Source organism: Silurus meridionalis, chromosome 1, assembly GCF_014805685.1.
Source record: "Silurus meridionalis isolate SWU-2019-XX chromosome 1, ASM1480568v1, whole genome shotgun sequence".
In the NCBI taxonomy this organism is placed as follows: Eukaryota; Metazoa; Chordata; class Actinopteri; order Siluriformes; family Siluridae; genus Silurus; species Silurus meridionalis.
This window is the reverse complement of record NC_060884.1, coordinates 23,306,351-23,330,526: the sequence shown is the minus strand read 5'-3', so window position 1 is coordinate 23,330,526 and position 24,176 is coordinate 23,306,351. Positions and strand designations below refer to the sequence as shown.

At 37.1% G+C, this 24,176-nt stretch overlaps 1 protein-coding gene across 15 annotated transcripts in view; it reads right to left on the bottom strand.

Moving 5' to 3' along the window:
* Nucleotides 1-24,176, bottom strand: part of kif1aa (kinesin family member 1Aa) — a 56,510-nt gene that overhangs the window by 15,185 nt on the left and 17,149 nt on the right. For 2 of the 15 annotated variants that reach the window (XM_046845667.1, XM_046845687.1), the window contains exons 9-38: nt 23,794-23,859; nt 23,668-23,685; nt 23,203-23,281; nt 23,037-23,115; nt 21,764-21,906; nt 19,586-19,630; nt 16,778-16,980; nt 16,411-16,490; nt 15,636-15,711; nt 13,208-13,287; nt 12,965-13,071; nt 12,728-12,805; nt 12,085-12,265; nt 11,914-11,986; nt 11,634-11,724; nt 10,485-10,633; nt 10,084-10,262; nt 9,580-9,717; nt 8,576-8,872; nt 5,308-5,426; nt 4,995-5,101; nt 4,196-4,331; nt 3,604-3,757; nt 3,401-3,491; nt 3,197-3,315; nt 3,044-3,099; nt 1,014-1,122; nt 718-784; nt 525-609; nt 326-431 (exon numbers count right to left, since the gene is read on the bottom strand). In XM_046845667.1, coding sequence (XP_046701623.1) covers nt 326-431; nt 525-609; nt 718-784; nt 1,014-1,122; nt 3,044-3,099; nt 3,197-3,315; nt 3,401-3,491; nt 3,604-3,757; nt 4,196-4,331; nt 4,995-5,101; nt 5,308-5,426; nt 8,576-8,872; nt 9,580-9,717; nt 10,084-10,262; nt 10,485-10,633; nt 11,634-11,724; nt 11,914-11,986; nt 12,085-12,265; nt 12,728-12,805; nt 12,965-13,071; nt 13,208-13,287; nt 15,636-15,711; nt 16,411-16,490; nt 16,778-16,980; nt 19,586-19,630; nt 21,764-21,906; nt 23,037-23,115; nt 23,203-23,281; nt 23,668-23,685; nt 23,794-23,859 — 3,311 coding nt within the window. The remainder of the gene's footprint in view (nt 1-325; nt 432-524; nt 610-717; nt 785-1,013; nt 1,123-3,043; nt 3,100-3,196; nt 3,316-3,400; nt 3,492-3,603; nt 3,758-4,195; nt 4,332-4,994; nt 5,102-5,307; nt 5,427-8,575; nt 8,873-9,579; nt 9,718-10,083; nt 10,263-10,484; nt 10,634-11,633; nt 11,725-11,913; nt 11,987-12,084; nt 12,266-12,727; nt 12,806-12,964; nt 13,072-13,207; nt 13,288-15,635; nt 15,712-16,410; nt 16,491-16,777; nt 16,981-19,585; nt 19,631-21,763; nt 21,907-23,036; nt 23,116-23,202; nt 23,282-23,667; nt 23,686-23,793; nt 23,860-24,176) is intronic. The other 13 variants (XM_046845671.1, XM_046845704.1, XM_046845741.1 and 10 more) reach the window with 9 other exon arrangements.

The following is a 24,176-nucleotide window of genomic DNA, read 5'->3' as shown; positions in this document are numbered from 1 at the left end:
AAAGTGATGTGGAATTAAAGGCTGAAGTGCTAACAACCACCAGAACCCTAGAAAAACAGTAAACCTATATCTAGACTGCAAAAGCTGGGATTCTAAGAAATAAGTTTTACAAGAACATAAAACTTTTAACATCGAAAGTAGAACCATCAAGAGAACAATATATACTATATATATATATATATATATATATATATATATATATATATATATATATATATATATATATATATATATGGTCTTAACAGTCTCCAAAAATAGCATTAAAATAATCATTTATTCAGATTATTTTTCAGGATCTGGTGACTATTATGATTATAAAACCTGCCTGTCATCTGGAAATGGCTGGATGTATCCAGCCGACAGGATGTTAAGGGACAGGATGTTGGGATCGATGATGGTTTCGTCTGCTTCTGGTGTGTTTCGAATGCGGCCTAGAATGCAAACAGACACATAAGCGGTCTGCATTTTACCCAGTAAAACGACTACTTTTACTTTTCAATTACAGGAAAAAGAAGAATACTTACCTACAACCAGCTCACGAACCTCTTTCCAAGTAATATCATCCCCAGTCTCATGCACTATAGTCACTGTCACTCTTCTTTGGATTCCCTGTGGATATAAAGATTCATGTAGTTTAGCAAGTATGCTTTAAGACATATACTCATTGTTTGTAATTTTATGTGTAAGAAGTGATCTGGACCAGGAGGAAGAGCAGACCTGGTGTAACAGGAAAGTGCCATGACAGGGCATTCCACCTCTGTGGTCCACTACAGCAGGGATGTAGCTATGAAAGAGAGAGAAAAAAACAGAAATTTTGCAACCAAAAAAAAGCCAAAATAAAGTTTAAACAGTGAAAAAGCACCTCCTAGACATAAAATGTGCTACATCTTCCAGTTAGGACAACACTTATTATCTATCTTTTAATATTGTTCTTCATTGCGCTATATATTAAATGCATTTGATTCTCTATTTATCAAAAGTGAAATTAAGCAAGGGATAAAAAAATTACTTACTCGCCATTAGCCTCCAGCTCACAGATTTCAAATAATACCATTAAGTCGTATTTACAGTGGCACGGTCCGGCTGTGGGTCGTGTGAGGGTCGTTAGTTTTGTAGCAGGTACTGAAAGAGAGAAAAAGTGTATTTCAATGTTTTGGAAATGTAAGGAATTGTATTTACTCACAAGCTGGAAAAGAGGAATCTGTTCAAAAGACAGGAGAAAAAGGAGATAAATATAGTAGTCATCTGAAGAAATGAGGCCAGGAGGTAAAACATGGTTTAAAAATTGATAAACCAGGAACCAAAAGGATCAGAGGAAAAGCAAACTTTGTGTCTGAATGATTGAACAATCACCTGAATAACAGTGATCCTTTTACATTTGCCATTTTCAATTTGTTCGATTTAATCTATTGTTTATTTATGCTTTCTATATAAACCAATGTATTAAAGACATTTTATATGATATACCTTCTCAAATACCTATACTCTACTTCTTAATAATTATCTGATGTAAGCAATATTAAATTTGAAGTAGAGAAATAAACAGCAAATGTTAATGGACAACTGCAGCAATAAACCGACATTCAACTCAAATGTGACACATCTCGTGCATGCAGCGTAGGTTCAGTAGAGGACACACAATACTACACCACAAGTATGTAGAAGAGTCAATATTTCTGATATGAAGGACTGAGAAAGAGCTGAACAGACACACCAGTAATTAAGAGGCCTGAGGAAAGTCCAAAAACAAAATGCTCTCTCTTTCATGCAGCTATTTGTTCAATAACATCTTGCAGCTCCCCTGTAAATTTACCAGTAAAGGAATTTGAATCTGGCATGCAAGTTATTTTTATATTTAATTGGTTTTAGATATAATTAACATTTAATCATATATAAGACTATATTTAAATATGTAATTAAAATAGTACTCATTAAAAAACTTTTTTTTGCTGTTTTAGTAGACTTTTTAAAAATATATATATATATATATATTTAAATACAATGTTTAAGTGACCCCACACAGCCTGACAAAGTAGTTGTGTGCATTATTTTTCTTATAAATACTGGGAAACAGTAATTACTGGACAGTAAACCTATATCTAGACTGCAAAAGCTGGGATTCTAAGAAATAAGTTTTACAAGAACATAAAACTTTTAACATCGAAAGTAGAACCATCAAGGGAACAATATATACTATATATATATATATATATATATATATATATATATATATATATATATATATATATATATATATATTTTTATTTTATTTGTTTAATTCTATTTATATATAATCATTCTATTCTGAATGATTATATATAAATATCTGTATGTTCTTTTGAGAAATAGAATTAAACAAATAAAAAAAAAATCTAATATTTTGGACACCATGGCAACTCTCATGTTTTATCACAGAAAATCAGTATTGTTACAGTTTAAGTATGTGGTTAAACATACAATTTCATTTCTGTGAATAAATAATGAATCACATTGCGACTGGGATCTAGCCAGTTTTCTTCAGTCAGTTGCAAAGCGGTTAACTGCATTGGATGAGCTGAGCACCTTTGTTTCAGGGGATTTCTCAGACCTCGTACAAATTTGACTATTACAAACCCGGCTTCTGAGCTTTAATTACTGAACAGATAGAGAGTGGCGGGGCTGTCAGCTTGGCTTGCCCCTCCCCTTCTAGAAGGAAGGAAGCTGCAACCCCGGCTGCGTTAAGAGCATGCCCTGAGAGGGAGTCCACCAACACCCCGTTGAACACGTCAGGCACCAGGTAGCGAATCAGCTCCAGCGTCTTCTCCCGATCTGACGGGGCATCACTGTCTGCAGCTGAATTTCAACCCCAATGATATACAACGAAAGTAACATGGACCCCAAAGCAACAAAAGTAAAATACAAAGCGACAACTACTGTACTGCCAAAATGCTAAAGCTGCAGTATTATCAAAAACAAAGCAAAAATTCACACTGCCCTTTAATGGGGCTGTGGAGTGTACAGTGCTTGAATGTAGAATAAATATTTATAATAAAACTGCACTCACCGGGTTTGGACAGAGGCATGACTCTTGGGAACTGTCTTCTGCATGGACGCAGTGGGCTAATGAGACAGAGAGAAACTTTAGACTGTCATGTAATAAGATGAAATGGCAACACAAACAGAATATAATGACATATATGAAGTAATTATAAGTAACCTTATAAGGTCCTTGCACAGTGGAGGGAAAGGCTGTTTCTGATAGTGACCAAACACTTCAAACACGATAGGCTGGGTTTTTATGTATTCCACGAAAGATTTAGTGACCTCCACTGCAATCTGAGGATTCAAACACATAATATTGTCAATCCAATGCAAAAAATGTGATAGTGAATAAAATGACTTTAGTGTTGAGTAGTCTTACATTCTGCACATGATAGAAGCCTAGTGGTGGACCTCGTCCAGTGTTTTTCAGTGGCTCCGTCGAAAATGCCTCGTCATGGCGGTGGATAAAACTGAAGGAAGAGGTAATAAAAAGCTTTATAGATCCAACACATATTAAATTAAATGTTTTTTTGTTCCTTTAAACACAGTTGCTGTTTGCGAGACTCTACAGTAGGGACGTACTTAAACTGGCAGAAGATATCTGCATACTCGGCCGAGATACTTGATGCTTGAAGCACGGTGACTCTGAATGTAAAAAGCTCGCCAATTTTCAGGTGGTCCAAAGCTCCATCCAGAATGCCATCTTTTACTGTGCTGTCCATGTCATCTGGGTCAGCTAAGAAGATATAAAAACAAATGTGGAAGACAAAACACATTTAAATACATTGTAAAATAATCCGGATTTGATATATATATTCAGCTGTGAAATCATTGCACACCAGCCAGTTTCATATGTATTATTACAGATTAATTACTGTTCTAACCATAGACCAAACAAAGCAATACACAATAGTAATTATATAAAGAAACCTGGATCTTATTGCAACTTATTAACTGCTTGCTCTCGGATCCTACTGGGACTCTAACTGAGAGATTTATTAAAGGTATGTGCATGTGAATGGTATAAGTTTTTTCAGCCTTTAAATAAAAGCTTCTCATATGTGGTGTACCATTCTGGCTTGTTTCCGATTAGATCGTTTTATTAAAATTAATTTGGTGAGTGTTGAAATAAATTTTACAGTTCACACAGATACATGACTACTTCATTCATTACCGGCACAGGTGTTGTTGTTGACCTCATCGGCAGATGGTACCATCTCCGCATTCTGTCCCTCACCCTCCACGATCCGCAGCTCTTCCTGGAAAAGTCCAGTCTGGGAGAGACCAGCTGGGGAGGACTCAGATTGGAACTGAGAGAGAGTAAAAAAAAAAGCTTGTTTATGTACATGTATATATAATATGTACTATACACACACACACACACACACACACACACACACACACACACACACACACACACACATATATATATATATATATATATATATATATATATATATATATATATATATATACACACGTGTGTGTGTATATATATATATATATATATATATATATATATATATATATATATATATATATATATATATATATATATATACATATATATATATATATATATATATATATATATATATATATATATATATATATAATTTTGAATTATAGTTAGTGCTGTCAATTGATTACATATTTTAATATTTATTCACGGTTATACGAATGATTGTCATGAATTAACTTACGATTATTCGCAACTTAATTGTACATTTTTATCTAAATGTACCTTAAATTAATACGTTTCAAGTTTTTGATACTCTAATCAACATGCGCATGGACAAATATGGATGCTTTATGCAAATGTATGTTTATTTTTTGTAAAACAATACTCATAGAGCATGAAGAAAAAATATTCTTATAAATGTTTTAAAGTATTTATGGTGTTTTAAATAACAAATCATTATTACACCAAACTAAACTTTTGCTATGTTGCAGTTTGTTGAGGCAAGTTTTACCTTCTCGAACTGCTGGTCTTCAAAAGAAATCTTGGCCGTTCCAGACTGCCTCACACCTGAGCCATAATCAGGTGCCTCCTCATCAGCTGGAGGAAAAACCAGAGAGCCTTCACTTCACTTCTTCATGAAGTCACACATACCCTGTTCTTGAGACTAAACAACCCCAGGCCTACACATCCATATTATTAGTTAGAGATTGGCAAATAAATCTTTAGGGAAACACTGTTGCTGTACTATTTTATTGTCACTAGCGTGTTGCTAAACCTGGGGTACCTTTTTATTGTTACTTAGAAATTTAGGGTCCTAATCTTACCTGAAATTGCCTGCACTGCTACACGTAGGAAACCCTTGACCTCTCCCTTCTCGCTCACAATGGCTACTCGATGTACCAGGGGCACAGGATATAGCAGATTACTCAGATACACAAATGCCCTGGTAGAGAAGAGAAACATTGGATGAGAGAAGCAAACAAGAAATGCTTTTTGTGAGCAAGACTGACATTTTGATACAATAGGCACAAACACAACATAGAGCTGCAAAGCAACCAAACAAGCAGGGACTGCAGTGGCCCTTGACATGACTGCCCCTCACTGGAATCTTAAATGAACTGCTAACATGCATGTGTACCTTTTTTTTTAAAGGTTTCAATCCTTTGGTGGGTTTTAGGAGCATTGGCTAGGAATACCACTAAGCTCATCATTTCATACTGATCAAAGTAGACATGAAGGTACTTATCATTGGTGTGTAGTTGGGTGCGTAAATTTAATCCTGCTCGGAGATATGGTGCTTCATAGGAAAGTTATCAAGGCTTTTAATCCTCTCAGCCTGGAAGTGAAGATCCCTAGTGATTTAATCAAGCCAGCTGTCCTTCAAAGTTGCACCTAGGTAAACTTATTTAAAAAGATCACCATGATCATTTATGCTTAAATGCATTTCATTTCCTTTTACATTCAAAACTACTGGGTTTCCCATTATCCCATGGAGGGCAGACTAGGCGAAAGGAGTGGTCATCAAAGGCAAGATTGGTGAGGTGCAAAGAAGGCATGCTCCGAACAAAAAGGAGTGATCAGCAAAGGCAAAAGGCATGCTCTGGATCTGGACAAAAAAAAAAATACACCAAAAGATTGACTCAAAAATTAAAAATGCAAATCAAAAATACCAAGCACTGCTTAGTTGAAACAAACACTGCCAGCCCTATGATTAGTGTGACATCCAGATACAAACAGTAAGAAGCAATACTCTCACTTTCACAGATGTGTGATGTGGCAAGTGCAGCTGACCTCAAAAACGAAAAGAAACGAGCATGAGCCAATCCAGTAATCCAACATCCATGTCCAACCTCACGAATAAATTATTAAAATAAATGTTGTGGCATGCCTTGAAGAGACAGCTGTTCTAGAAACCAGCTCTTTCATCCTGAGATATAGGAGACATCCTGAATGACGGCCATATTACAGAAAACACTTATGAAGTGGCTGGATGTATTATTTGATCACATTCATGGAAAAACCATGCCATGTATAGGGAGATCTGAGGATTATTGTTTCTCTGTTAGGCAAACAATCTGAAATATTTATGCAGGAGATAAGCGGTGATTGGCAAAATGGACCTATTATGGATTATTAGGTGCTGCTATGTCGAATTTAGCATGAAGCGATAAATTCATCCAAAGCAATTTCATGCACTGCTGATATATAGGGTTTAACAATGCGTTATAAACACAATGCACCCTGAAAAAAGAATTTATTCCAGATTTATCTAAAATCTTTTCAAGATGGATGCCAAAGCTATACAGTAAATACATATTGCTCAGATGAAAGTCGAAATGTATGGAAATGAAAAAAGGAAGGTTTAAAGCACTCAAATGTCTACCAAATTCACATTGAATAAGATGTGATTTTAATGAGACTCATACAGTTTCCAGGAGATAATATCATTATATTATTCTCTTCCTTTAATATTATTACATTATTCTCTTCCTGTGAGATGATATCCTGCCTGACTTTATTTAGGAAAGATCCTTTCCAAGATGATTTAGCACAAGCTAAGCAAATGCACCAGCAGTCGCATGCCAACAGTGCTGTGATTATAAAGTACAAACCATTATGTTTTATTTTGCACACTCACATTTCACTTTAATTGGATCATTTGTACACCTGCTCATTTATGCAGCCATCTGATCAGCCAATTATGTAACAATTAATCATAAGTTCATGCGTTCTAATGCCAACACCACCAAGCCGCCACTTTTGGGCCCTTGAGCAAGGCCCTTTACCATCAATTTCTCAGATGTATAAATGAGATAATTATATGTCGCCCTGGATAAGAGCATCTGCCAAATTCTGTAAATCCACTTTGATTGTGGTATGGTTGTTGGTGCCAGACGGGTGGTGTATTTTATTTAGAAACTGCGGATCTCCCGCTATTTTCAAATACAGCCATCTGCAGGCTGAAACAGCCTTGGTAATTAAAGAGATCAGAGAAGAATGTCTAGACTATAAACTGACAAGAAGTCTATAATAACTCAAACAATGAAATCAGTGAGCAAAAAAGCATCTCAGAACACCAAACCTTGAGGAGGATGGGCTTCAACAGCAAAAGACCACATCAGGTTCCACCCCAGGCTGCTAAGAACACGATCTGAGGCCATCACAAGCACACAATTACTCAAACTGGACAGTTGAAGACTAAAAAGACCACATGATTTTTTTTTCTGTCCAGTTTTTGGTGAGTCTGTGCACGTTAGCCTAAGATTCCTGCTTTTGGTCAACATAAGTAGAATCCAATGTGGCCTTCTGCTGTTGTAGCCCATCCACCTTAAGCTTTAATGTACACTAAGATGCTTTTCTCCTTACCACAGATGTAAAGACCGATCAACCTCTGCTATCACCCACATAACTGTCTGAATTGTTTTGTTTTTTTTGCAATATTCTGTCAAATGTTTAGATACTGTGAGTGTGAAATATCCCGATCAACTGTTTCTCAAACTAGTCCATCTGGCAACAACAACAATAGTGTGTATTTAAATTCACAGAGATTACACTTTCTGATGCTTCTTGAGAACATAAACTAAAGATCTTCACTGTATCTGCATGATCTTTTGGCTTGTGTTGCTGCCACATGATTGGATCATTAGCTAACTGCATGGATATACAGGTGTTCTAAATAAAGTGGATGGTAAGTGTATATGAACACTTACCATAAAATTATGTAGGAAATAAATCAGGGCACGCTGTTATGGAAAATAATGATGCTGTTTCCGTCCTATGATATTTTCCACTTACAGCATGTCTCAAAATGTTTTATGCCTCTTATATCACAGCATATAGCATAAATCCCACTATTATCCAAGCCATGCTTAGATAATAAATCAAGAAAATAAAACAACACCTTCTGCGCAATCATATGTACAATTCAGCAGCAATGTAGTATAGAATTCTTTTCTTGATTGTGTATGTGGAACATTTATCTGTTTGCATGCACAGGTCATGTTGGGTATCTGTACAAGAAAACAGATGTCCTTTGTCTCAGTATGAAAGAGCTAGTTTCCTTTCCCAGCATGCTCCTGAAACCTCACCAACCTTCCCACTACACTGAACAAAGGTGCGCGCTCATAAAATGGGTCCTCTGCTGCGCCAGAGTTTCTGCAAAGCCCCTTCTCGTCATCTTTATAAACGTCATCATCTTCATCACCGAGCTCAGAACACAGCTCGTCCGACAAGAGCTCATCTGTGAAGTCCTCCATCTCTGCCCCAGGCCCCCCGCAGTGCCTCGACTGGAGGAGCTCGGTGGGTTCAGTGGTCTCGGTGGGCTCCGAGGTCGGGGAGGCAATTGGGTCTTTCGCTTGCTCACTAAGGCATGAGGTGAATAGGAGGTTGCTGGTGTAGCCAAAGACATGGGAGCCCAGTTAGTATGGTAACCCTGTTAATTAATGGGTCACCAGGGTCACCAGATTCATTTGCTTGGTTTTTAAATAGACTTGAACATATTTAATTCGTACAGGGTTACCAATAGCACACCTTGCAGAACAGCATTGTCTCATCTTTGTCTAAATGAGCTTTTCATAACTCCATGTATGGAGAGAGCTAAGGTAGATGTTCGCTGTCCGATTTTTAACCCTTTAAACCCCCAGGAGCTGTCGGCACATATTCTGCAGTGTAACGAGAGCTCTGATCACTTGTCCTAAAATATAGCATCAACTTTAATGATAATGCAAAGCTTCATAAGGACCTTTTATCACATTCTACAATCCTTCCATGCACATTAGGTAACTATAATAATTATAAAAAGACAGAAAAGCTGTTTGTTAAATATATATTCTATATTTTCTGATCTGACTTGATGCAGGAGAAGTTTGTGCTGCTGCATGATGACAGTGTTTCTCAAAATTCCTGGGGGTTCCAAGCTGCATATTTCTGTGTCTTTCCTCGGCACACGGCTAATTCAGGTTGTTTTTTGCAAGTAGATAAGTGTGTCACATCAGGAAAGAACACAGAGATGTGTGGTACATGCCTTGCTACTGGGGCTGAGATGTGCTGTACATGCTGCATGCTTCACAGCACATCTGCACCATGTGACCACTCACCTCCCAACCAGGCGGAACCAAGGGAAGCGGTCGTAGAAAGGGTCTCCTCCCGTCAGCACATTGTCACACTCCTCTGCGGCACTGCTGGGAATCTCTGCAGCTCGGTCATACATATCTCTCATCTGGTCTAAACGCTGCCTGCAGGGGGCGTCATTACATACGTTCTAATTTTTCATGTTCATTATATGGCTATGAGTCACTTTCTTTTAAATTGATGCTAGTATGCATATAAAGCCTTACACAAAAAAGTTTGAATGTACATAATAGAGTTTTATGAAATAAGAGGAAAAAAGGGGACTCTATAGAATTTGTTTTATAATTTTCTTGCAGCATTTTCCCCCCTTTTTTATCGCTCTATTCAATACCACAATAATTTGAGGTACATATTTTTTCAAACCTCATGTAACAAAATACATGTTCATATACATAACATCAAACATAACCCCTACAAAATATGTACAGTATAATCTTACTCATAGTTATATGAAATGTTATGGTACATGCCTAAGCTTCTCCAGGGTCCAGTAATGTGTGGCTCCATTTTTCTGATCTTGCACCTCCACAGCCACAATGGTGCGGGGAAATGGGCTCTTCTCGCGCTCTTTACTCACGTCAGAAGGCAGTAGGTCGGGAGGAAGTGGAGAGTACAGTGTGTCGGTCAGCAACACAAACTGAAACTGCACCTGTGAGCAAGCAACATGAAAGTTATGCAAATATTCTGACAAAACCATTATAAACAACTGGCAGCACATGGCATAAATATAATGCATATGCAATATTAATGAAGCCTGTAATCAATTTGATTTACCCCATTACATACATTTTATATACTTTTACTATAAACAAAGTCATATTTAATAAAGGTCATTAACCATACTGTACATGACTGAAAATACAACTCCAACCTTCTTTTTGAGCTCCACACTAATAGCATTGGCTTCCTTAAGAAAGATGGCATTGCCCCAGAGAAGGTCTCTGAGAGAGGTAAACTGATAGCACCTCCATTTTCTGAAAGCCCACATTGCCAGCTCAGTCTCCCTCTCAGTCCATTGCACTGTGGATAGAAATGTTTCAGAGTAGACAGAAGCAGCAAACAGGTAATACAGTGGAACCCGGTTATGTCGATGTCCTAGGGGGTCGCCAAAAAGCATCGAGATAACCGATGATCGAGATAAACGAAAATCAAAATGGCGGCAATATATTAACGTGCTTGAAATTTCTTTTATGTACTTTCGCGAGTTCTTCTGCGGCTGCACAGCGCCGATCGACATAACTGACGTTAAATGGCAAAATTTCCCCCCCTTGTGCTCGAGATATTAGGGTTCGGCAACATAAAAAAGTCGACATAACCGATAAAAAAATGCTTAGACAAAGCGAGAATTTGGCAGTTCCACTTCAAAAACGTCGACTTAATAGGGTTGTCGAGTTAACCGAGATCGAGATAAGTGGGTTCCACTGTATATCATATATTATATAGCGTAATTATATTTCATTTATTTATGATTCTTTATGTAACGTGTTAGCAAAAGCACAGTTAAGCACATTGACTAATAGCAAAATAATAATACACGGTATGGCAACAATTATCTAAATACTTGACTATAATACCCATATGTAGGCCTTCTCTAAACTGTTGCAACAACATTTGAAGCACATGATTGCATGCAATGTCTTTGTATACTGTAGCATTAAACTCCTCTTTACCAGAACTAGGTGGCCTAAACCTGTTACACTATGACAAAGCCCCTGTGCACAAAGCGAGATCCACAAACACATAATTCCATGTTTGGATTGAAAGAAGTTCAGTGGACAAAGCCCTAACCTGAATACCTTTGTGACGATTTAAATGCTGATTGCACACCAGGCCTCCCCTCACGAATGCTATTGTGACTGAATCAACATATTCCAACAACCACATTCCAAAATCTAATCGAAAGCCTTTCCAGAAGAGTGAAGTTTGCAACAACATAGTTGGACTAAATATGAAATGGGATGTTCAACAAGCACATGGGGGTGTGCATGGTCAGGAGCTAAAAATAAAAATTTAAGCCCACCTTCTTCTTCAGGTTCATCCTCTTCCTCTGCTGCTTCAGGATAGTAACGATCAACCTGCTTTTGCAAGGCCTCTAACTTGCTTTCATAATCCTAAAAAAGATAGTTATATATATTTATATGAATATCTTTTTCATATAGATCTTTACTCTGTGTGTATCTTTATTTCCATGCATTCCAACTCTGAGTTTTCATTAGGTTTGAGATCATATTGAATTGCATTTTTTTGTCAATGTCTATCAATGTTTGTTGTATTGAATTTCAGTCAAATATATTTCTCACTAGTCTCTGTTGCTCCAGAAGATTATTGGCTTCCTCTCTCTCTTTGCGGTACTGGTCCTCGAGCTCCTGAAGTCTAACCACACACAGGAAAAGATGCACAGATGCAGCATTAATAATTAAAAATCTCTCCTTCCCTGGTCCCCCACCCCATTTTCATGTCTCCTACTGTACCTCTGGTCCATCTCCTGTTTCATGTCGATGCCCTGTTTTTCTAGCAGCTCTCTTTGAGCAAAAGCCCAGTCCACTGGCTCAGCCGGAGTCTCAGCACACGGAGTCCTTTCCCGCTCATGCCTCGCCTGCTCCGGGTGGTTAAAGCGGAAGACATGGCTCTTGCCCATGATGATGCGGTTCCCTGTAAGTCCAAAACATGTATAAATGGTAATAGCAATTCAAACTGAACCTCTACTGAAAAAAGGAATATATACATTTAGCGACCTGGTGGTAAAATTGTCTTAGAGTATATTAGAAGCATATTAAGCCTTTAGTAATTCTGTGTCACATGAGAAAAAAGCTAATTACACATGTTGTACTCAATTCGGTGTAGTATAATGAAATGAAATTCAGTTTAATTCGAACGCGAAATGGTTTGAGGAAATCGATTCCTCTAGTCATTTTAACTTTATATCATTATCTAATTACACAGCTGAACTAAGCAGTTTAAAATGCACCATAAAAATCACTTAAGTTTATTTAAATTACCCCAGGCGACTGGGCTTTTGTAAATAATAGGTTAAAAATTCATACAGTAAAGCTGCCATCTTGTGTTGCATCACTATGGTATGCAAACAAAGATTAATATAGCATGGAGACACACCTGATCTGAGGACAGTGGGTTCGGTCACATTCTTTCCATTTACATAGGTTTCGGCTCCTTCACACGGCTCCAGAATGACTGTTAGTAAAAACAGAACTACACTTTAATACAATTTTCATAAAATACTATACTATAGTATAGTACAGTACAGCAATATCTATTTTAATGTAAAAGGTCCATAACGTATGTAATCAATTATTAGTAAGTTCAAGTGCATGAGTAAGCATATGTGTATACCTTCTCCCATAGGTCCTGAACCGCTAGTGAAAATACAGTGCTCATCCTTTATGAAATGTCCACTGAGGACAATGTCCTGCCTTGTCATCGCATCCTCTCTTCCCACCCTGACACAAGACAGCCAGGTATAGAAACAGCATGAGAGGAAATAAGTTGCATTAGTAGTCAAATATCAAGAAGCTCAGTTAACACACAAATGCTATGTTATTATATTCAGCAGAAAATTATGGTAACTACACCGACCTGGTGATTCCATCTTTAATGTAGTAAAGAAGACACTCTGACATCAAAGGATCTTCATTCAAGTTCACCAGATGAGGTGTCTGAAATATGATGCAATAAAATAATTAGTAACACATTAAACCTTCAGTGAGCCAGTAGTAAAGACACCTTTAAAAACCAGTGTTGTATGAAAATCACAAACAGATGTAGAATAAATGTGTAACTATAAACTACTAATAGCTGTCAATACAACTGAGAAAACATTTCTCAGAGTTGTGTTTGTTGCACTAAATCTAGTCAACTAATTACTTAAAAGAATTAGTGTGTAATTCCTAGTGGTGGACAGTAATGAAGTAAATGTAATTCGTTACTATACTTTAGTTTTTTTCGCATATCTGGTCTTTACCCATGTATTCATATTTGGGGAGACTTTTGCTTTAACTTTACTACATTTAAAATTTAAATATCTTACCTTTTACTCAGCTAAATTCTGTGAAATCAGATGTTTCTTTTTATTTATTAGTGAATAAAAATGTAACCGATCAAGCACGCAGCAATCCACCAACCAGGGTAGAGCACATTCTGTTTTTAATTTGTTTTAATTGCCCCTTGCCAGAGGGCAGCTGCTCAGGGCGGCATCTTGCCAGGGGGTGGAACGATTGTCTACCCAAAAAAATACTATCATAATTACTGCTCATTTGCACAGTCATGTCAGTTAACCTGGTCAGGACTCAGAGTGTACACCACCGCCTGGAGAAGTTCCCTCACTCATACAATTAGAAAGGATAGGTGGGGGTTGGGTGACTTAGCCTTCAGGGTTTTCAGTGGGAGAACTGACAAGACCTGGCCTCACGTCAGTATAGAGAACTGAATTCAAATTTAAATGATGGATGACAAAAAATGGTCTAAACCCTCAGGAGCCCAATTCATGAAAAAGAGAAAAGTAGTAGGGGGGAACATGCAAAAGATAAAGGTGTGTATGCAGTTTATCTCGTTATGAGGTTAGTATAAGATAATGCATTTAAAGAAATAGGCTAATAACTGTATATCACGTAGGTTATGCTTTTGCCTGCTGTGCAACAATATTCCTTTTAGCTGCATAACATTATAATTTATAGTATGTAGTTTATCATAATGTGTGTAGCAACAAAACAATTACAGCCTAACTGGTCTAGTTGGATTGTAGTTAAACTAGCACTTATTGCATTTAGGGTGATATTTATCAATGAAATGGAGCTTTTAGAAGCAGAGAGGAGCTTTCAAAGCTGAAACTAATCAGTGGGGGAGTCTTTGGGTCAATGTGTGATTCACTTGGTTGATGGTATCTACTTAGCATGAACACACAGTTTAGCATCGGTTCACCAGCAAGCAGAACATTTTGAGAGTAATAAATGATGGAAGAACTCCTGAGGCTAACTTACCACAGTATCTGTGCCCTTGAAGTCATTGAAAAGAAGGTTTTGGTCTCATGATGATAATTTATTAGATATCAATCAGTGTTTGACTCAAAATATCATTCTATTAATAGGTTGGTTTGCTAAGGGTAACTTTAGAGTCTTTTCACATAAACTGAGATGATAAAGCAAGGGTCTTGTAAAATGATAATATGATGATATAGCCATAACAAATCATAGTTCTTGGATACTTAAGTACATTTGAAAGCAAATACTTTTGTACTTTTACTTAATTAAAAGTTTAAAGGGAGCTGTTTTAGAGGAGTAACATTTAACCTACTGTATCTCTACCTTTACTCAAGTACATGCTTTGTGTACTTTGTCCACCACTGGAAATTACATGGTTGTTGTGTTAAATTCCCCAAAGTACCCAAAATCAGTAATAATAATGATATAATGATACAAATAATACTGTTAATCACCTACCTATTATATATATCCTATCATACATATCATATATAATATTTGTAATCATCTATGGGTCTTCCTTAGTAAAAAACCCAACACTGCTAACAACACACAAGAAAAGGTGCATGCAAAAAAACTGAGACAACCAAACCCAGTCAAATATAGATAGATTTAAAGATATGATTCACACAAAACTAAGATTTCAGAGTCATTATAAAATCTTACAATCACTTTACCATTAAAATAATAACATCAATGTCAATCTAAATAAAATAAGACATACAGACGTCTAAATATAGTGCAATAGCGCAGTGAGGAAAGTGCAACACTAGGATAGTTTCAGTAGAAATGAACACTCAGGAATCAATCACAGGATTTCCATAGCACTCCATAACCAACCTCATTGGGGGAGAACAAACCAACAGAGTCTATAAAGATGGCCTGAGGTTTTCTCTTTTCTGCTGGCTTTAGAAGGATGAACAGGAATGTAATCATTCGGTGACTCCATTGACTAAATAAAAAAAACGTATCTAAAAAAACGTATCTAACATTATGGCACGACATTGATATGATGTGATTCTTAATACCTTTTTGGGCGAAAAGACACCAACAGTGCCTCCATCTTCCCTCATGGCCACACCCATCTCAGCGAGCAGTGCCTCTCTGAAAAATATGACAATATAGAACTGCTTGCAAACTCTCTGTACTTGTGATGCTGCAATAATTGGTCCCATATACAGTAGATACTTTAAAGACTGCACTTGAAAAAAAACACTTTATGCAAAAAAACCTCACTTTTGCTTAAGTGGATGATCTCACCTGGACAATGTAGATTTGTATATTAGTGCTGCTGCTGTAATCATAAAAATGTCCCTGTGCACATCTGATTTAATTCAGTCCTACATGTGGAAGAGTAATGATTAACAATCACACTATCTGGTGTCACTCAGTTGGGGATGGGCTCAGTAGGGGATGGGATGAAGTCTGGCTTCTCTTCAATGTTCCTGTCATTTGTAATCACTGGCCTGCTCATTAGAAATCTATATAAAAGTGCTTTATACTTGGCAAATGTGTATGACGGCACAGTGTACTTCCTTCTTCGCATATCCTAGTCAAGTTAGGAAGCTGGTGTCTGAAGCACAGGATGAGCCATGATACAGCGCTCCTGGAGCACAGAAGGTTAAGGGCCCTGCTCAAGGGCCCAAGAATGGTAGCTTTGCGATACTAGGGCTTGAACCCATGACCTTCCCATCAGTAACCCAGAGCCTTAAACACAAAGCTATTACTTCCTCATCTATATGTAGATTTCTGTGAATTTCTATATCGATTAAATGTATGATTGACGCCACTTGAAGAACTGACCTTTCCATTCTGATGGCCTCAGTACGGCGAAGCTTCTCCTCCCAAGTTTCATTTAGCTCAGCAATGATTTTCTCTGTTTCCTAATAATTGGCATCATGAGAGATTTTATGTTAAATAATCAGTACTGATTGGTTATAAGAGAACATGGATATGAGCTTTTGAAAGCTTAAAAATAAGGATAAATAAAGCATTTGTGGATTACTTATTGTTAATATATGTAGTAGCACTTCTGAGTATGTGAAGGTATTTTTGAGGGTATAATAAGATAACAAATTTATCAAGGCTAATATAACTGATTCTCTTTTCTGGCCCTAATATGTAATCCGACATAGGTGTAGATGTAGGTATATTGTGTTCACTAAGTCACCTTGAGCCTCTCAATGGCCTCTTCACTCCCAGGGCTGAACATGATGCGATCATGCAGGCTGCTGATAGATCCAGCACGACTGGACAAGGCGGAGAGAGAGGGGGAGGGACTCATCCCTGTCATGGCATTGGTCACTGCGGAGAGATCACCCCTTTCATTGACAGCTTGGCCAGTATTGTTATTGTTCTTGTAATCAGAAAAGTCTGTTGAGGGGTGGGGGGTTGTTGGGTGGGGTGGGAGAAAGCGGGTGGGGTGGGGGGGTGGTCAGAAAGATATGGAGAGAGAAACAGGCAGAAAAAGGGAAAGTCCAGAGAAGGAAAAGTAGAAAAAAGGACAGAGAGAAATATATATATATGTATATATGTATATAGCTTAAAATGTGTCTGTCCAAATATAAAATGGCCGATACATGTGTGTCCAAGAACCAAAATGTAACACCAGAAAAGGGAGAACAGACAGGTTGTACAGTCACGGCCCAAAAAAAAAGAAAAAGCAGCACAAGCATAAAGCAGCAAATATTCACCTGCTGTGCTAAGTGTAGTGTGACCTACTAATCATCAGCCAAAGCACTGCAATAGGGACTCCAATCCATAGTCCCTCAGTATTCTATAAGCATACATGCAGATTAATCATACTATGCAATATAATTCCTATCTGTGCGTGTTATTCCAGTGAGGTAGCAGTATTTCCTGTTCTTTTACAGTAAGTTACATATACACCAACAAATCCTCTCTTGAATGTACTACACCCTCTAATATGGGGTTCATGTTGCTGCTAAAAGCTAGCTACTGTCATTAGGCACTCTACTAGCTCTAATAAAAACCCCATTACTAGTTCCATTACGCTCTGAATAAAATCCATATCCAACACAAGAGCGGAAGCGGTTGCATTAGAGCTGTGAGCCTGCTGTATCTCATGTGTGAGAAACATCATCTCATCCCCACCTATCAGTCCTAATGTGGAGAGAATCACGTGTCATAAACCTCACATTAGCATACTAAATAATTACTGCATGTTATTGCACATTATCAGACATTCTATTAGTGTAAGGGTTGAATATAATAGAGTAAATGACTGTGAGGATACTGTCTGAGTGACCTGCTGCATAATCAGGGCTCCGGCTCTCACAATGCTGCTATGGAAACAAGTAGCGAGCATTCTGTCAGTTATAAAAGAGAGCAGTTACACCAGAAATGCTAGGAATATTCTTAAGAATAATGAGAAAAGTACATTTTTAAAGTAAAAGCTTGGAATTTTGTCTATCTGTATGTGGGAGTGGGAATGTGGTTAGGTTTCTGGGAAATACATTAAAGATTATCACTCACTCTCAGACATAAAATTGTGTGTGTGTGTGTGTGTGTGTGTGTGTGTGTGTGTGTGTGTGTGTGTCTCTTTCTTTCGCCTTTTTTATCCACCCTTTTAAAATCCCCTCTTTACTCTACACCACAAAATTCTAAAAATCATGAAAAGCAGACAACTGATCATTTACAACAATATTCTGACCCAGAATTTTCATCGCAACCATAATACATCTGGTAAACAAGCAAGAGCCATTTAACCAATTGCATCCATTGTCTAATTTTCCCTTTATACGCATGACTCAGCAGACCTGAGTCATGATCCAATGGATTTCTCACTAGCCATTAGACTGATAAACCTGTACACCAGTAAATGTCAACTGGTAGACCATGGTCCAAATTCAAACTGAGAAAAAAATACCAAGCACAATCATCCTATATATCATTGGGGTTTTTTCCAAAAACTTACTCTTAAGGAGAAAAGAAAAAAGCCTTTCTCTTGCAATTCAATAATATTTTTCTTATAATCGCCAGTACTGTATTGCAGAATAATTGAGTGAATCTTCATAATTGCAGTCATACACTTTCTACAAGAAGACATGGGTGAGTGAGTGAGACCAAATACACTCTACCAAGCAACATCTTGCACAAAAAAACTAAAGAGCAGAGAGAGTAAAAGAGAAAACGCAGCCCTGCAGCACCAGTGTACACAAAGCACAGAGAGCCGTGCTTAAGCATTACACACCGAACCAGCAAACAGGCTCCAATAAAAGTCAAAAGGTTTTTAATATTCAGGATATAATCCACTAAACAAGATTTTAACTTTAACATTAATGTATAATTTAAAGATCATGAACTGTTTTATTCCAGATGTTCTGCACAGACTTCAAGCAAAACAACATGGTGCATGACTGGATTCTCATCTTCTGTGAGTCACTAATGTAGCATTGCAATGGCAGTAATGAGCTGAGTCAGCAAAATTAATAAACGTCTTTACTCTGAGTCAGTCGATATGCAGATAAATGGACACAGACACCGAGATGTGACTGGACACTTTTTCTAATCCTTTAAAAACGCTTTAGTGGTAAATAGATGAATAGAATAGTGTTTTTTATTAATTTTTTTGCAAAAAGCTCCGCAATGACAAAACACTTTACAGTAAAAATATCCAAGTGACTGTTCCCCTTTATTTAGCATCGGATATATCATTAGTCAGTCAATCGATTATGAAATTGGATGACTGTATCATTGTCATTGTCATTTAAGCAAACTATATGGACTCTGACAGCCTGGTTGCTAGTCTACACATGCAGCTACATCAATTTTCTGATCCCAACCAAGCCAACATTCAGCTGAGATAGCAGGAGGATGATTATGTGATTGCTCCATTTTGTTTTTAAAAACCCTGGACAGGGCCCTGGTGCTGCAGAGATCTGCACATCCAGGAAAGCTGCTAAAAGCACAGGAAATAGAAATAGAGAGAAAGAGAGGGAGAGCCAAGGAAACACACATTTCAAACCCAAACCAGCATTGTCATCAACTGGACCCCGATAGGCTAGGGGAGAGAGTGACAACGGAAAACAACAGAGTGAGAAGAATAAATAAGGAGAGAATATCAAATGAAAAAAGGAAAGGGAAAAGAGAAAAAAGAGAAAGGAGAATGTGAGAGTCTTTTAAATAACACATGTCCAAAGAGATACAGGCAGCTCAAAATTCACAACTTCTGAAAGATGATAGACATGTAGGACTTATTTTTTTAATTCTCTGTTGTAGAAACTTTTAGCAAAGTGGAACCATGAGATTACAAGAAGCCAGATGAAAAAAAAAGTAAGGAAAGGAGGGACTGCAAGAGGAATGGGGTAAGTAAGTGACTGAGTGTGTGAGTGTATGAATGGGACATACTTATATCAATTTATAATTTTCCTATAAGTGTGCATAACAATTGTGCACAATTATTTGCCTGTTATTCTGCCCATTTTAACTTGGGTGTAACAATAATGAATCAATAATGAATACAAATAAAACATTTGTATATTCGTAATATAATGCCATTGTTTTTTGAACATTTGATAATGAAATCTTACCAGTAATCAGTAATCATAATAGTAATTCATATAAGTAATGGCAAAGCAGAAAACAAAAAAATACAATTTAGCGTTAAACAGTTCAATAAACGTTCAATATGTGTTTAGAATTCTACAACTGCAACAACTTTATTCAACTTTATTCCAATTCAAAGCTACAAGGCTAATGCAGCTAACAATAACAAACTATCTAAGTTATCCCAAAATGGGTCCTATGAATTGATGACCAAAATCATGTCTATGAAGGCAAAATGTGCACTCACGGTACTTTTAAAACTACATTATAGACCAATATACAGCAACTCTTTCAAACTTGAAACAACCTGTGACAGCAAGGGTGTGGTCATGCACCATTTTTGATACTGAGGGTAAAAGAAGAGGGTAATTTCAGTAATAGGCCTTAACATGTAATCTACTATGTTTATTATATACTACACCGATCAGGCATAAAATTATGACATTATAACTTTATGACAGGTGATTGAATAACACTGGTTATCTCTTCATTATGGCACCTGTTAGTGGCATCAAGTAAACATTTTGCCCTCAACGTTGATGTGTTATAAAGCAGAAAAAATTGGCAAGCGTACAGATTTAAGTGAGTTTGACAAGGGCCAAATTGTGATGGCTAGAGGACTGGGTCAAAACATCTCCAAAACTGCAGCTCTTGTGGGGTTTCCTGGTCTGCAGTGGTCAGTATCTATCAAATGTGGTTCAAAGAAGGCAGCCAATGCTCAGTGATGCATATGGGAAGCGAAGGCTGGCCTGTGGGTTCTGATCCAACAGATAAGCTACTGTAACTCAAATTGCTAAAGAAGTTAATGCTGTTAATGCTCGACGAGTCAACTGTTTTAGCAGCAAAAGGGGGACCAACACAATTTTAGGCAGGTGGTCATAATGTTATGTATGATCGGTGGCCATAAAGTTATGCCTGGCTGGTGTATGTGTCTTGCAATAAAGGGTTAAATTTGTGCCATCTTCTTACAGCATCTTGCTGAGTAACATTTTGTGGGGCATTTCTTATTTCTGAGAAGGCTGCCCTACTGAAAAGCGCAGTCAGAAGCCTTAAAATAAAATTCACTCTGCTATCTCTCACACCTGCCACCTGAGCTCTTCTCTGCCCTTCCTGCCAACCAGAGAAAGACTTTTTATGACTTTTTATGTGGGAAAAGTGATGGGGTTGCATATATATTGTAGCAATTTTTATGTCTACACGCAGGTGCAACCAGGGTAACCATAGCAACCAACAGCAAGTCAAGAAGATAAGTAATTACCAATGAAAAAGTGATGCAAGATGGAAAAACCATTGTGGAACATACTGGATTTAAAAAATAATAATAAAAAAAACCCTTTTGCCATCTTGCACACAGTCAAGCAGGAAATAAGTTATTCTAGTTGGAAGATCAAGTTTGGAAGATCTGTATATAGTTTGAGGCTAGATCTTTTAAGGAAAAAGTGTTTACCACATTAGCCTTAGAGCTTGAACACTTAACACCAAATGTTGACATTTAGTGTAATTTGTCATTGAACATTTTACACATTTTATATAAAAAGGCGTAAACATTTAACAAGGTGTATAAAGCTGAAAGAGTAGAAAGCCTTACTTTCAATGATGTCACCCAAACCCTGGGCGTAGAGGAGCTCTTTCAGGCGTGACACCTCATCCTTTAGCTCACGCACCAGCCGGTTGTTAGGATCCTCATTGATGACGGCATTACAGCGGATCTGCTTAGCTCTGTCTGCATACCTGATTTAGGAGCAATGTAGGCCAAATTCACCACAGAACTTCATTTACAGTGTAGTCATAGATACTAGTGTTCATATGGTGTATTAGTCACTGGAGTGTCTAATACACAGATCACAAATAATTAGCACTCTTATGGTACTTAATTCATGACAAGATGATGAAATTAATTGTTCATGTCTTTCAGACACACATATTCCTTGAGGGCTCAGTGTTAGTGAAGTAACCTTGGAAGGGTGTTTAAAGAGTGAAGCTACAGAGGAATTTTAGTCCAATACTACATGCAATGATTGGCTTTCAACACCTTAACAGTAATAATAATCTCAATAGAGAGAGTGAGAATGGGAGTGTGTGTGCTTGTCTGTGTGTGTGTGTGTGTGTGTGTGTGTGTGTGTGTGTGTGTGTGTGTGTGTGTGTGTGTGTGTGTGTGATAGACTAACAATTAATAACGCAACAAAATCAAAAAGACTTGATCATACATAATATGCACATGTAATTTTTGTTATTGCCAATTTATAGATTTAACTTACATTTTTATAGAAATATAGTATAAATGACTTTAAATGCATTTTGTACAATCATATCACATCACATTTTTGATCAAATTAGGACTTTTTTCCAATGAGAACAAATTGCATGTTTTGTACCATTCTTTATCATAATTTATGTTAGTATTTGTATTTGTTTAATGTATTAATTTTATAAATAAATGCTTACACTTCCATGTTCCCAAAAAGAATCAACTTTCTAAAAATTTGCCAAACCCACACTACTTCAAAACCTGCCAGCGTTATCAGCATAGTGAGGCTGTAAATATGTGGGCAAACATGACTGAGTTAGGGAGTAATGTTTATATCTCATAGCACCAGGTTAGATCCTGAACTTGGGTTACACTCTGTGTTGTACAGAACATGCTGAAAAGTGGATTTTCTTCTCTAAATTTCCCACAGTTTTGAACAGGTATTCTCAAGATATCAAACAAGATCCTGACCATGTGAAGCAGCTAGTGCAGGTAAAGTAATGTGTCTATAGCCCGAGCAGACATATTGGTTTTAATAACTTGTACTTGTAATTTGCAAGTTTTTAGATTTGCCCTGCCCAATAAGATGGAACGCTGGACTACTGAGAGACACCTGAGTGTGCTGAGAGTCTCATCATAGTTGATATCTGCAGGACTCAGAGCTGCTACCATGGCGGTCCGAGAATTTCCACCTGCACCAGGAGAAAGGTCAAAAAGGTCAATATCAGTATAAGCTTGGATTTAAATTGAGTTCAACCACTGATACCAATAGTACATACCTAAATTTTCTCGAAGTAACCATGTCAGCACAGAATCTCTGTATGGGATAAAACTCTCCACCTTCTTTTTCTTCTTGTTCTGTTGATAGGAACGGTAATTCGTATTTTGGCTAAAATTAAAAGTACACAATTTTCCACCTACCCCAAATGTAGTCACTTCAAAGTACATAAGATACCAAAGCAAGAAGTGAATCCCACTTGCAAATGGCTGATTTCTTTTTAGATCTAATTAAGCTATGTGACATATTATTGTCATTCTGTGTATAGTACAGAGTCATAAAGACAACAAACACAAACATGTATACAGTATATGTACACAAAATATTATAGCTTCTTAAATAGGTTTCTTTTAGTTGGTCCCAGAAATTACATAAGATGTCTTTAGCAGACTGCCTTTATATGAAATAAGTAGAAAATGTTATGTTCAACCAAAAGATTAATCTTTTGTAGTAAATATTTTCATACCTTGTTTGATCCTGAATCCTAAGGAAAAAGGAAATAAAAATGTTTGACTTCTTTCACTGGATACATCGTTTTAATGGTTCACACGAGACAAACATTTTACATGTTAATGCAAAAAGCAATACATACCACTTCAGCCAAAGCTGAAATGACTTTCCCCAGAGTGGTGAGGGATTTGTTTATATTTGCACCCTCCTGGAACAGAACAAAAATAGCTTACAGTACTGTGTTAAGAAAAATGTACATTTCTTACTAAACTCCAACAAGAAGCAGAGCCTTTTAATAAGCTTGGAGGACTTTTGAGTGCCCACTTTCAGCACCAACACACAATTTGTTTCCACAGATTCCTGAACTAGATTTTTATACACCTCACAGCACAATGCATACTGTAAAATGCAGAGAGATGGAGATAAGGCAATAAAAAATAATTATTGAGTACCTTCAGCATGTGTTTTTAAAACCTGTATTGACATCTGTGATAGGAAAATCAATGTTTAACAAGATTAGGGGTT